The sequence below is a fragment of the Scatophagus argus genome, chromosome 23, assembly GCF_020382885.2.
Source record: "Scatophagus argus isolate fScaArg1 chromosome 23, fScaArg1.pri, whole genome shotgun sequence".
NCBI classification, from domain to species: domain Eukaryota; kingdom Metazoa; phylum Chordata; class Actinopteri; family Scatophagidae; genus Scatophagus; species Scatophagus argus.
In genome coordinates, this window is record NC_058515.1 from 13845462 (window position 1) to 13857688 (window position 12227).

General features: G+C 45.0%; 1 protein-coding gene across 7 annotated transcripts in view; it reads left to right on the forward strand.

Annotated features, from left to right (window-relative positions):
- Nucleotides 1-12227, forward strand: part of col4a6 (collagen, type IV, alpha 6) — a 94907-nt gene that overhangs the window by 71509 nt on the left and 11171 nt on the right. For 3 of the 7 annotated variants that reach the window (XM_046380330.1, XM_046380331.1, XM_046380333.1), the window contains 16 exons: nucleotides 208-243; nucleotides 367-408; nucleotides 3801-3893; nucleotides 4184-4237; nucleotides 4416-4478; nucleotides 4743-4787; nucleotides 5026-5079; nucleotides 6189-6258; nucleotides 6363-6473; nucleotides 6656-6802; nucleotides 7141-7191; nucleotides 8860-8955; nucleotides 9087-9244; nucleotides 9343-9525; nucleotides 9639-9822; nucleotides 11275-11319. In XM_046380330.1, the coding sequence (XP_046236286.1) occupies nucleotides 208-243; nucleotides 367-408; nucleotides 3801-3893; nucleotides 4184-4237; nucleotides 4416-4478; nucleotides 4743-4787; nucleotides 5026-5079; nucleotides 6189-6258; nucleotides 6363-6473; nucleotides 6656-6802; nucleotides 7141-7191; nucleotides 8860-8955; nucleotides 9087-9244; nucleotides 9343-9525; nucleotides 9639-9822; nucleotides 11275-11319 (1432 nt within the window). Of the gene's footprint in view, nucleotides 1-207; nucleotides 244-366; nucleotides 409-2733; nucleotides 2824-3800; nucleotides 3894-4183; nucleotides 4238-4415; nucleotides 4479-4742; nucleotides 4788-5025; nucleotides 5080-6188; nucleotides 6259-6362; nucleotides 6474-6655; nucleotides 6803-7140; nucleotides 7192-8859; nucleotides 8956-9086; nucleotides 9245-9342; nucleotides 9526-9638; nucleotides 9823-11274; nucleotides 11320-12227 lie in introns of all 7 variants that reach the window. The other 4 variants (XM_046380332.1, XM_046380334.1, XM_046380335.1 and 1 more) reach the window with 4 other exon arrangements.

A 12227-nucleotide genomic window follows, 5' to 3' on the forward strand; every position in this document is an offset into this window, starting at 1 on the left:
AGTCTGGAAATCCGTGAGCAGAAAGGTTTGAAATAAGTAGGAAAAGCTGGTTTTTGGCTCAGAGCACTGAGATCCGATCTGCAGTAAGAAGACACTGGATGTCAGCTCGTGAAATAATATCCAGTATTAACATTTGTAAGTATTATGTCTGAGTTTGTTTATGACCTTTTCTGTGAAACTGACTGTGATTCTGTCTCCCGTCTTTAGGGCCCGCCTGGTCCTCCCGGGCCCCCGGGGCCAATGGTGAGTTAAAATAGTAAAGTGATGCGTTTTTTATGTATTTTAAGGCAGCAAACTGGCGTCGCTGCAGCTTGACAAATTCTCGTTCCTCCGACGGGCACTTTTGTTAACCGTTTCTGCTTTCAGGGGAGCCGCAGTGACGGATATCAAGGAGAGAAAGGAGACAAGGTACCTGATGTAGACTCAGTCTCACACACACACACACACACGTAATGGCGATCGTCGTCCACCAATCCTAATTTAGCCTATCGGATGTGAATGAGACGTGAAATAGAGACGTGTTTGTTTCAAATCAGCTGTGAGCGAGGTTGAGGATACTTTATCTCCATGGTGACCATCTCAGGTGCTTAGCGTGAGTCAGAATCAGATCAGAGAAAGTGTAAAATCCACCACGACAAGCTCGAAAGAAGAAGTCCGGCATGTGAGGACGGAAAAACTGATAAGATAACAAGTTTTTGTGATGGCTGTCAGTTTGGTTTTTGTCTGCCCAAAACTCTTTCCGTTAAACTCCTCACTTGTGGATCCAATCGTTGTGGTTTCTGCACTTTCTCTCACTGCACATTAAAACAGCAGGCTTAAAGTGCTCTAGCTGAGTCCTGGATGTGAGCGTGAGTGTGTGTGTGTTTGCACATGTTAGCGTGCATGTAAAACAGTCTGACTGGTGGTGGCGACAATCTGCACTCCCTCCGTCCAACATGCATCAAATCTCCCCTCCATTCATCCTCCCCCCTCCTTAACCCAGCCTGCCCCTGCATCCCTCCATCCTCCATCCTCCATCCTGTTCTCTCCACCCCTGAACTGACCGCTCATCCGTTTGTCATCCACGTTTCCTGTATGATAAAAAGATCACATGGACCTCTGCTTGATTCAGTCTGGTTTGTTCTTTCAGGTGATTCGTGCCACTGAGACAAGTCGCAAACTCACTCAGCTTCACGTCCGTACCAAATCCTAAATTCTTAAAAAGTCTTTAAAAATAAAAAATCTGGTTGTCTGATTCAGAATCCACTTCAGATTTGGTTTGGGACTTGACCAGTGGCATCACACACTCGTTTCCCTCACTGCTGAATGACAGTTCAGAGATTTTACTCGAGTCTTTTCTCCCAAATTGGACAGTTTGTCGATTGCCAAATTAAAATTCATCGAGTCTTGACGAGGCCGAGCTTCGTCTCGACCTGACTGACTGTGCAGCATTCGGTGGCTTTAAATATAAAATTTCTCCATTAACACTTTGACACTAATCATAAAGAAAAAGAGATCTTTAACTTCTGTTAAAAATGTCTGAGCTGTCACTCCGAGGACGATCTGTGGACTGTAAATGGGTGCTGGAATCACTCGCTCCTACTTCCCACGTTGCACGACATCTTCCCTTTAATCACGTTTGGGGGCATCTGGTGGGGAACTCTGGGACTTGTAGTCCACTTGCCTGCTCTTTTTGACTCCTCAACCCACCACTCATCCACCCACTCACCCACCCATGTCATCCTGAACGATCACAGGAGAGTACTAACAGTCATCTCCCTCGCACGCTGCATGAAGGCCTCGGACAGGTTCAGGACTGAATGTGGAAACAGCTGGATTCACTGTCGAGCCTGTTGGATTACGTCTCTGTAGTGTGAGCGTCAGATTGGACCTGTGTGGCGTTCGTGTGCCTCTTTGAGCCGTGGGGAAACAAACGAGGGCTGGAAATTTCTTAAAATGAAACGACGAGAAAGCCAAGATAAAGTATCCCTGAACTCTCTCTCCTCCTTTTCTTTCTTTGTCTCTCCTTTCAACGTGTTTCTTTGTCATCTCCGCCTCTTTTGTCTCCTCTTTCACTTTATTCTTGACCTCAGAGACGGTCGTTTGTCCAGAAATCTTTTTGAGGGAAGAAATTCCTCCTGTTATTATCAGTCAGTCTGTCTCTGCGCATTATATGGCCAAAAGTATGTGGACAGATGTGCTTTCGTGCAGTTTGCTGTCTAGGACTCGTTCTTGGATTGGGGTTTGAGGGGAAAGCTTAATGCTAAAGTATTCAGGGGTATTTCAGATGATATTTGATCCTTCTTGGATGCATCTCTGGTTGCTAAAACATGATGGAGTGCCCTCTAGGGGCTTCTTCTTACATGGCAAAGTGTCCCGAAGTGCCCGCAAAATGGCTGTAACGTAATTCAGTGCCCTCTAAGGGTGCCTTTCCAGTGGAACTGCTGTGATGCTGCGCCTTTTAGGCTGCCCTGCGTGCTATAAAATGAGGATAATGTGTTACTGTCTGCATACTTTTGGCCATGTAGTCTGTTTATCTTTCTACCTTTTCTTTGTTCGTCCTTTCTCCCTCGTCTTTCACTGCCCTTTCCTCATTTTCCTTTTTTACATCTTTCATTTCCTCTCTCCTCCCACGATGTCTTCCTCTTCCTCTTCCTCTTCCTGTTGCTGCTCCTCCACCCACTCCACCCCACCCCCCATCACACAACCCCTCCTGGTTGGCTAATGGTGTGTTGTGTGTATTTCGGACTCCAGGGCGACGTGGGTCTTCCCGGACCCAGTGGTACTCCCGGCGACGGGTCACTAACAAGCGAACAAACTCTCACTATCTACAAAGGAGATAAGGTAACACAGCAAGGGGAGGCTATGAGCAGAAGATGTAGCGTCTTCACAGCACACACACACACACACACACACACACACACACACGATGTGGTGGGGTTTTACTATAACAATGGAAAAACAGAAGGTCAACAACAGGCAGTAGCCTGTTTGTTGTCGGAGGCTAACGAGGAAGAGGAGCAGTGATTGCAGCAAACTTTACAGCCGTGCAGAGGAGGTCGTGTTGGCGCAGATTAGCGAGGAGTCAAAGGAGGAAGAGACTTGTGGGGCGGATGACGGTGGAGGAGAGGCTGGTCCAACCCAAAACCAGTCCCGCATCCTGGAGTTTGTCTTCGTTCAAGTGGAGCTGCTCTGGAGGCAGAAGTTGTTTCTGATGTGAGGGTCCTGTCACAACCGATTAGTGTTTTGGATGACATGGCAAAACAATGTGGAAAAATGTGTTTTGTATCGGGGACATTCGGATTCAGGAAGTGTTTTAACTTTGCCATGACTTCACATTAGACTGAAACCATTTGCCAGACAAGGAGGAAGCTTAACTGTCTCACTGGGTCAAAGGAAGTTAGCATGGCTGGCCTTCCAAGTTCAAACCGTTAAGCCTGACCTTGGAAACAACAGTTTGTCATAAAATTCTGAACAAAAGGTCAGCTAGCTTCCTGTAGACCTGCCCTCCACAGTTCCTCAGTTGTCAGCCTAAGTGGAAAATGTAAGATTTGGAGTCGTCATTGTTTGATAAGCTCCTGACTCACTAAAATCAAGGTTTCCACCATCAGAAACGCTTCACACTACAGTAAGACCAGCCTCTCGTCATCACCCCAGCATGTCCTCACTCCTCTGCTCAGTCTGCGCACAGCAGCGCCTCCAGCTGGCTCCGCCCACAGTCGATCTCTGCCCAAAACGCCGCCGTTGTTTCGACTTCGTTCTCCCCCGTCGCCACCGTGACCAGTGTGAACAGCTTTGTCTTCCTTGGTTACGGCATCCAGGGCGACGTGGGCTTGCCCGGCGACCCCGGCCAGCCAATGATCAATGGCGTTGTGGAGTTTGTGGGTTTTCCCAAAGGAGACAAAGGAATGCAGGTTTGTGGACATTTCTAATGCCAGGCAGGATGAGCCGCACCGTGTCAAAGATGGAAAGCCTGAGGGCATCCAAATGTCCAAATAGACTTTTTACTGTTTGTACACACTTTGAAAGGTAAGTTTGAATACCAAGAATGTGCAAGATAATACAAGAACACAACAGTAAAACCAGAAAATTACATACGATCTGTTTGTTCTCTAAATATTGCTTAGATCTTAATGTTCATTGTTCATAGACACTTTGGGATGATGTCAGGTTCACATTTGTTATCCCTCTGTCTTTGTCAAAGGGTGAACCTGGCCCAAAAGGATCCAGAGGATTCCCCGGCAGTTCTGGTCGACCTGTAGGTGTTTTAGTTCACTAACATTTCTGTTCAGCCAATTGGACGTGCAGCTCATGTGGCAATATCATTGGAAGAATGCCAAATGCATCCGCCTAAGAGAATCAGAAACTTTGTTGAACAACAGAGAAATTCTCACTTATAAAACCTCAAGTAAGACCATTTTTTTACTTGTTTTTAGGGACCTTTCGGCTATCCTGGCGAATATGGAGAGAAGGGCATTCCTGGATATCCCGGGGGAAGGGTAAGAGCCTCACCTGACTGTATTATAGCAATTTCATTCAACAGAGCAGGAGTGGACACAAGTAGAAAAGTTCTCTTTTGTTGTACGAATCGTGCAGATTACTTTCTCATCATTTCTGACTTACGTTGTATCCAGAAGCATTATTGTTGTTGTTCTGCGGTGAAACTGTTTCCCGTCTTTCTCTGTACCCAAATATGTGTCTCACCTTTCCGTTCCCTTCCCTCATCCTCTGTGGTGACTGTGCTTTTTGTTTTTGCCAAACAGGGAGCTCCTGGTTTCAATGGGCCTATTGGAGCTCCGGGACAAAGGGTATGTTTTTGTAATGCTGTCCCCACAGTCAAAATTAATTTAAAGTTCCTGACTATAACGATTATTTTGCTGTAAGAACTTAGATAGTAATAGCAAAGTCACAATATAAAAATACTCATTTAATACTGAAAGTAAAGTAGAAGAAGTAGAAGTGTTGACAAATTACTGAATATCAAAAGCGCATATTCTTAAAACCACATTATACTTTTACTGAATGCGCTGTTCCTGTGTTTAACAGGGATACAGTGGCAATCCAGGTTTCCCCGGTCAACCAGGATACATAGGAGTCAAGGTAAAGTTTCTCCTGTTCAGGTCGAGCCATGTTCAGCCATGAAGTTACGTGGCTGAGCTAATAGTGTCCAAACTTCATACGGCATACTAACAGCGGCATGCAGAATTTATTATACTAACCTTTATGGTATACTAGCTTTGCAGTTAATCAACACACTCAGCTGTTTATACAGGAAAGGGGATGAGACCTGCAACGTCAAACATCGGTCAGTCGTCAGGGTAAATTATTAAAATGCTGCTGCCAGTTAATCATAACAAACACAAAGCAAACTGTTTGTCTTCTGACATGTTCCTCAAGCTGTTTTCCCACCATCAGTTATAATTTTTTCTAGCTAAGAAGCTTATTTGTGCATGTCATTATATTGTACATACTCAAAACCTCCTTAGAATAAACTGTACATATACTGCACATGCAGTATGGACCTGGGGTTGGTTTGTTGCAGTACCGGGGTTTCAACAGCAGATGGCGGCAGCGTTCATTACATCATTTTTTTTTCCCCCAGGCTGATTTAATTTAGAGAAGCTAACAAAGTCAATTTTGGTAATCCCGTTGATTAATGATGCTGTTAATTGGTAACGACTTATTTTAATGTTTGTGCGGTGAAAGTAGGTTTTAAATGAAGTTGAAGTCGTAGGGAAAATGCTGTGCTGTCTTGTCAAGAATGTTATAGTTAGCTAAATGAGAAAACTGACTCTACACTAAACTAATCTATGGAAATATCAACAGCAGGTGCTTAGCCTAGCTTAGTTTTTACTTATTTTAGGTACATTTTAAACATATGATATGTTACGTGTTAATCAGAAGTATCTAGATGTGCTTTTAAGTGTATTTTTTTTTTACGTTTTAACAGAGCCAGACTAACAGTTTCTGTGTTTTCAGTCTTTACTCAAAGCTAATGTTAAGCTAACTCCTAGCCTTATATGTCTCTGCCTCTCACTAAGAAAAGCAAACACATTTCACAAACACGTTCAAGGTTACAAGATTCCTGTAGGGTTGGTGAGAGTAAGCTCTGGCAACCTATTCAAACAGTGCTAAATAAATTCAGATTTCGACATAAGCCTAAATTGTTCTACAGCTTTTTCATTCCTGTGTAATATTTTGTGTAACAGGGAGACCAGGGAGAACCTGGACTACCAGGACCTCCAGCTTACATTGGTGAACTGGGCACTTCTGTTAGAGGTGAAGCCAACACACAAAATCCAATCCCACAATTTGGTGTATCAGTCACGAGCTGTGAATTGTCATTTCATATGTTTCCTTTGCTGTTCACTGATTGGCTGCAGGACCAGGAGGTGACCCAGGTCTCGGTGGACTACCCGGTGCCCCTGGTGACTTGGGAGCTCCAGGATTCCCAGGACCACCAGGCCCACCGGGAACTGGTGGTTATGGTACAGGTAATATACGCGGACAGGCATACAGCTTAGAGTCTTACGAGCCTTCATGTGTTCTTTTTGGACCAATAAATCATCAATAAAAGCAAAAATCATTTAACTCCAAGGGGATGAGACGGGTTTATTTTAACACCAAAATATCTATTTAATAAATCAACCAATCATCCTCTCTGTCACATATGTAGGTCGTGGATTTCCAGGTTTTCCTGGGACTGTGGGCCCGAAGGGAGAGAAGGGTAATCCAGGCATACCAGGCTATGGCTTTGAAGGAGGCCCTGGCTCCCCCGGACTCCCTGGACCCCCTGGCCCTCCTGGACCTCAGGGCCCTTCTAGTATGTTCACACAGAACTTGACAAAAGCTCTTTGGTCATTCCTTCACAGGCGGTCATGATGACGGCTGACAAGGCTTATTTGAGAGATGAGATGGAAAGTTCAAAACACACAAAGGTCTCAAGGGTCATTGCAGGATTGCTGGATTCCTTGAATGAAACCGGCTAAAACTATTCCATTTGTTAATGCAAAAGTTAAAAGCAGCATCTTCATCACCTTGACACAGAAGCTGCGATTGTATTTTTTTTCTTACCAGCTCTAAAAGCCAGTTCATCGCTAAAAGTACAAGACAAGCTAGAAACGTTAAAACATCATGGTTGACATTTAACTGTCCTCTAAGGCTTTGTCGAAGGTCCCTGCGTCATCCATCCTGAGTGGTCCGGTCCCAAAGGCAGGTATTCTTAAGGCGGCCATATTGCTATGAGCGCCATGGCAATATTAATCCTGCCAAAGCCAAAATTCAGAGCAACAAACACAACTTTCAGCAGGCAGGTTCTCTCTGCCGAAATGCTTTATTCACGCTATACTGTGCGGAGGGTGCTGTGGTAAGTACAGCTGAGAGGAGTAGAGGCTACTGTAGGCTTCAGACTTGGATGGGACAGTCTCTCTACTCCAAGATGCTTTCCTCATCTTTGGCCACAAGGTGTCTCCTGCTGGTAACGTGAGTCAGTGATTTTACATGGACGTGAAGCATGGCAGCAGTGATAGTTGCTTTTTTTTTTCTTTTTTTTTAATTCTGTTGGCACAAAGGCATTAAACGAAGGAAAAATGGACGACACAAACTGAAAGAAAATGACACTGATAATAAACTTGCACTCTGTTTATTTCTTTCAGTTTGTGGGGAACACGTTTAAAGTTTTTCATCTCTGTGATATAATTTAAGGTGTTTTATGTTCTTGATTTTACTTTTTTGTAGCCTCAGAAAATTCCTGCATTTGGTGGTGAGAATCTCTCAAAGGTTTACTGACCAGTGAGTCTTTGTCATCTCCCGTTTATTAATGACTACGGGTGCAAATCAACATTTTCTCTCAATACGATATTCTTTCTGTTCTAGCTGCGACAGCTTTAAGACATTTGCTGACATCACAAAGTCTGCCACAATACAATTTTAGGTTCAATCCAGCACCCTGCAGTCGATATGAGACGGCATCATATGCCCATTCAACACCGTCAGTTCCAGAAGCAGCTGCTGTTCTTTTCTGCTTCTGGTCATTGCGGAGGCCAGTTAGTACAGTATAGTTTACTTTAAATTGTCTCCACTAACGCACTTAAGACACGTGTGGCTTTACAACCAGAACTCGATGTTCTCACTTTGCGTCAATCGTGTTGCACACATATTAGTGACGGCTTATTGTAACTAAGTAATGTAAGCCACCTGAGGCAGCTGCATCGCTGCACTTGGAAGCTCTGAATCAGTTGTAAGTTGACCTTTGACCTGAGATCCTCTTCACCACAAAGATCCAGTATGAATTCACAGGTGATGCATTTGCATTTTTGCTGGACCCAAACTGGACCCAGCGGTCTGTTTCCTTTGTTTGTGCAGGTGCCAAACTGCAACAGCCTGTGCATGCTGCTTGCAGCAAGGAGCTCTGAGCCATTACAGTCGATGTAAAATCACTGAATTTGTGCTAAGGACGATTTTGTTTTATATTTTATTGCAATATAAACAAGTTAATGCTTTTTAAAAAATAAGCGTCTGTCATCTTGCAACAGCAGCTGAACTCTTTCATATTACCTGCTGCCCAAAAGAGACTAATCCTGATTTCACTCTGTGACACCAAGCTGCACTTGCACTGTGCTGCTTTCAGTGACTTCTGTTTGTAGTACGTAAACAGTTAGCTGTGATTTGTGAAAAATTAGTTACTCAAAAACAGGAACTTCACTCTCTTGTTTGTTTGTTTTTTACACATCCTCAGTCAGTGCAAATCAGCTTCATGTTCAAACTGTGTGAAATCTAAAACTCACAGGATTTTTTTGCAACTTTGTGACTATTGTGGTGTTTTAAACTCTGACTAATCTGACTGTGTGTGTGTGTCTGTGTGTGTGTGTGTGAATGCAGGTTCTGGTTCAACTTTCCCCACTAGTATACCTGGACCACCTGGGTCGCCTGGGCCCCGAGGAGCACCGGGTAATACAGGATACAAAGGCTTCAGAGGTACACACACACACACAGAAGCATCTAAAACACAGTGAGGAGTCAGCACATGTGAATGTTCTCGTCTCTCTCATTGCGCTCTTTCATTCATCTGTCTTCCTTTCCTCTTTCTGCCTTCCTCCATCCTCCAGGTGATCCTGGTGACTGTGCCTGTCTGGGAGGAGGGTCCCCAGGGTTGCCCGGGTTACCTGGATCCCCAGGAATCAACGGCAGCCCTGGCTTCAGTGGACCAAAGGGTGAGCCTGGTGACGGCGGTTCACCTGGCTTTAGTGGTGTTCAGGGACCTCCTGTGAGTGGAGCTTCATCACACGGCTATTGTAGCTGAAATTATGCTTATAAATATTTCTGTGTAGTGCAAGTTTCACAAAAATGTCTGTCCTCTTGCAGGGCCGTGCAGGTGACAGGGGCTTCTTCGGTCGTAAGGGAGAGAAGGGGGCGTCTTACTACCCCAATCTGGGTTTGGGTGTGAAAGGAGAGCTCGGAAGTTCTGGACCCAGAGGACCTACAGGTGAAACAGGAAAACCTGGCAGAGATGGACTGCCTGGCTTCCCCGGACCCCCAGGACCCCCAGTGAGTGCTTAGACACACAGTATCCTGCAGGTTCTTGAAAGAAAGTACACAAATACCAGCCACAAATACAAATACAACACAAACACAAATACAACCCTTCCTTTCCCGTTCAGGGTGACGCTGGTTACGGCACATTTGGAGAGAAAGGTTTCCCAGGGTTCCCAGGGGCTAAAGGTCGTCCCGGCAGCCCTGGTGAGCCCGGTGCTGGTTATAGCGGAGCGCCTGGCTTTCGTGGAGAGCCCGGAGACCCTGGTATACCTGGGCTGCCAGGACAACCAGGTTTACCGGGACCGAGAGGTAAGTGATGCCGAGAAAGGAACAATGGATGCAAAAGAAAAGAATGGAAGTGTTTGTGTGTGTGTGTGTGCGCGCGTGTGTGTGAGTGTGAGTGTGTGTGTGTGTATGTGTGCATGGATGTCATGCCATATTCTCCCCCACAGGGTGAAACCCCCGACCATACATCCATCCATCCCATCCGATCACTGTCCATCTTCCGTGTACCGTAGTTACCATAGCAACCTCATGCTAACACCCTAAAGCCATTAGTGGACATTTCTAGGGGACAAACAGCTCCTGGTTCATCTGCCTCGCTGACGCAGCCAAACTGAAGGGGCAACGCAGCTCTGATTTCCAAAGCAGCTTCCTGCCCTTCATGCCTCGGCAGCAGCAGCAATACTGTTAACTACATGATTAATGGTCTCCATTAATGTGCTTATACACCTCTTCTGCAGCCAATAATCTATAATCCATAAACTGCTTCGTTAGTTGACTGATTGACGCACCACGATGAGATTTTTAATGCGACTGTGTTCCTTTGGTCTCAGAGGAAGTGAGGAGATTTTATTTGGTTGAACTGAATGTTTTCTTCCTTTAAAGGATGTCTTGTCCTTCTTGTTTACAATAAAAGGACACCAGAAATTACTGAACCAGAAACACATCTCCTTAGAGATTATTTAAGAGATTATTCGAGCATGGCCAAACAGAAAAGTGGATGCTTCAGGCTCTGTCAGATTGTTTGGAATTAGAGCCGAGCACCTAAAGACAGTCGGACTTTTAGGCTGATTGAGGCTCAGACTTTTGTAATGAAGGGATGCAAAATGATCAGAGAACATGTGACTAACTAAATGACCCCAGTGGCCTTCAGACCATCATTACTTCTTTCTTCTTCTCTGAGACTAAATGACGCGGAGTCCTCCTTCTCAGCAGCAGCAGCAGCTGGCCTCTCATCCTCAGTATGAATGTGTGCTCCGTGACGCTAATGCTAAACAAACTGATTCATTTTGCTCTTAATATGAAGGTTATTGTCACTGACGTGAGCCGAGAGCACACGACAGGAGACGGAAACAACAGAGCTGCCAGCCGACGGCCTTTCAGCCGCAGCTCGGCTGTGTTTTCGTCACGTCTGCGTCTCTCTCTTCTCATCGAGTGGAATAACCTGTTGTTAAGCACTTTTACATGGAAGCAAGCATTTTAATATGCTTTTGCCTTAACTGAATGAGCCTTGAATTAATTGAATGGAACTGATTGCTGATGTGCTGATAACTGTTTGATGAAAAAGAAATTTAATTGCTTCACTGGCGCATGCAAATGACCCTGACTGGCTTTGTATGCTGCCATCTTTTACCCCCCCCCTTCTCTCTCTCTCTCTCTCTCTCTCTCTCTCTCTCTCTCTCTCTCTCTCTCCACTCTTTCTCCATCCATCCATCCATCCATCCCTCTGACCTTCCTTGTGCATGTGTATCTGTCCAGGTGAAAACAGCTGTGGAGGGGTTATTGACGCCGGAGAGGGAACGGGTGGGTAACTAACTTTTTCATCCACCAGCCAGAGTAACGAGTCTGGGACAGAATTTGTAGCTTTGGTTTTTGGGAAGCCCAGCCACTGGTGGATCCATAAAATACCCCTCGAGCAGATGAGACAGCAGAGCAGGAAATTGTACCAACTTAGAGGCGAGACGGACTCACGTTCTCAGGAAAGCGTTAGAGGCACCATCAGATAGAAATAAACAGTGCAACTCAGGGTTTTGGGTAACTTTAACTAAGTATTACCTCACTTGTCATGTGTTCACGTGCAGGCACCTTGGGTGACAGGTCACTGTATTCTGGCCGATGGACAGCCATCTGCTATAAACTGATGGACTGATTCAAAACAACCATAAAACACATACGCTTGGTTTCACACCTAAACGCTTTCAGTTTTCAGGTCTCAAAATATGAACTTAACACACAGAAATTTGGTTTCAGTTCACAAAGAATGTTGGTTTTGGATTTTAAAAACGTGATTTCAGTTCACAAAGAGTTGGTTTCAGATCTTAAAAATATGTTTTCAGGACGTAGAACTCTTGATGTCAAATATATAACATTAAATAAGGGATGATTACACAGAATACAGGTTTAACACTTGCACCTGCCCTGGAAATACAGTAAATGCACCTCCAGTGACTAACTGAGCCACCGTTTGCAGCGTGAACATGTGGTTAGTGTTACTCAAAAGACAAAAGAGCTGGTAGACAAATAGTTTAGTTAATAGTTAGTCTAATGGCTCAGCTGACCAGCAGCCCACGCTGTTGGACAAGACATCAGCTGGCTGTCAATCATTTGTTCATGACGGAGCCGATGGAAGCCTCTCGCTCTCCCTGCGTCTCAGGGATTCCACTCTGGCAGAGTCAGTCGATGATTGACAGCCGAGCTTCGGCTTTTACTTC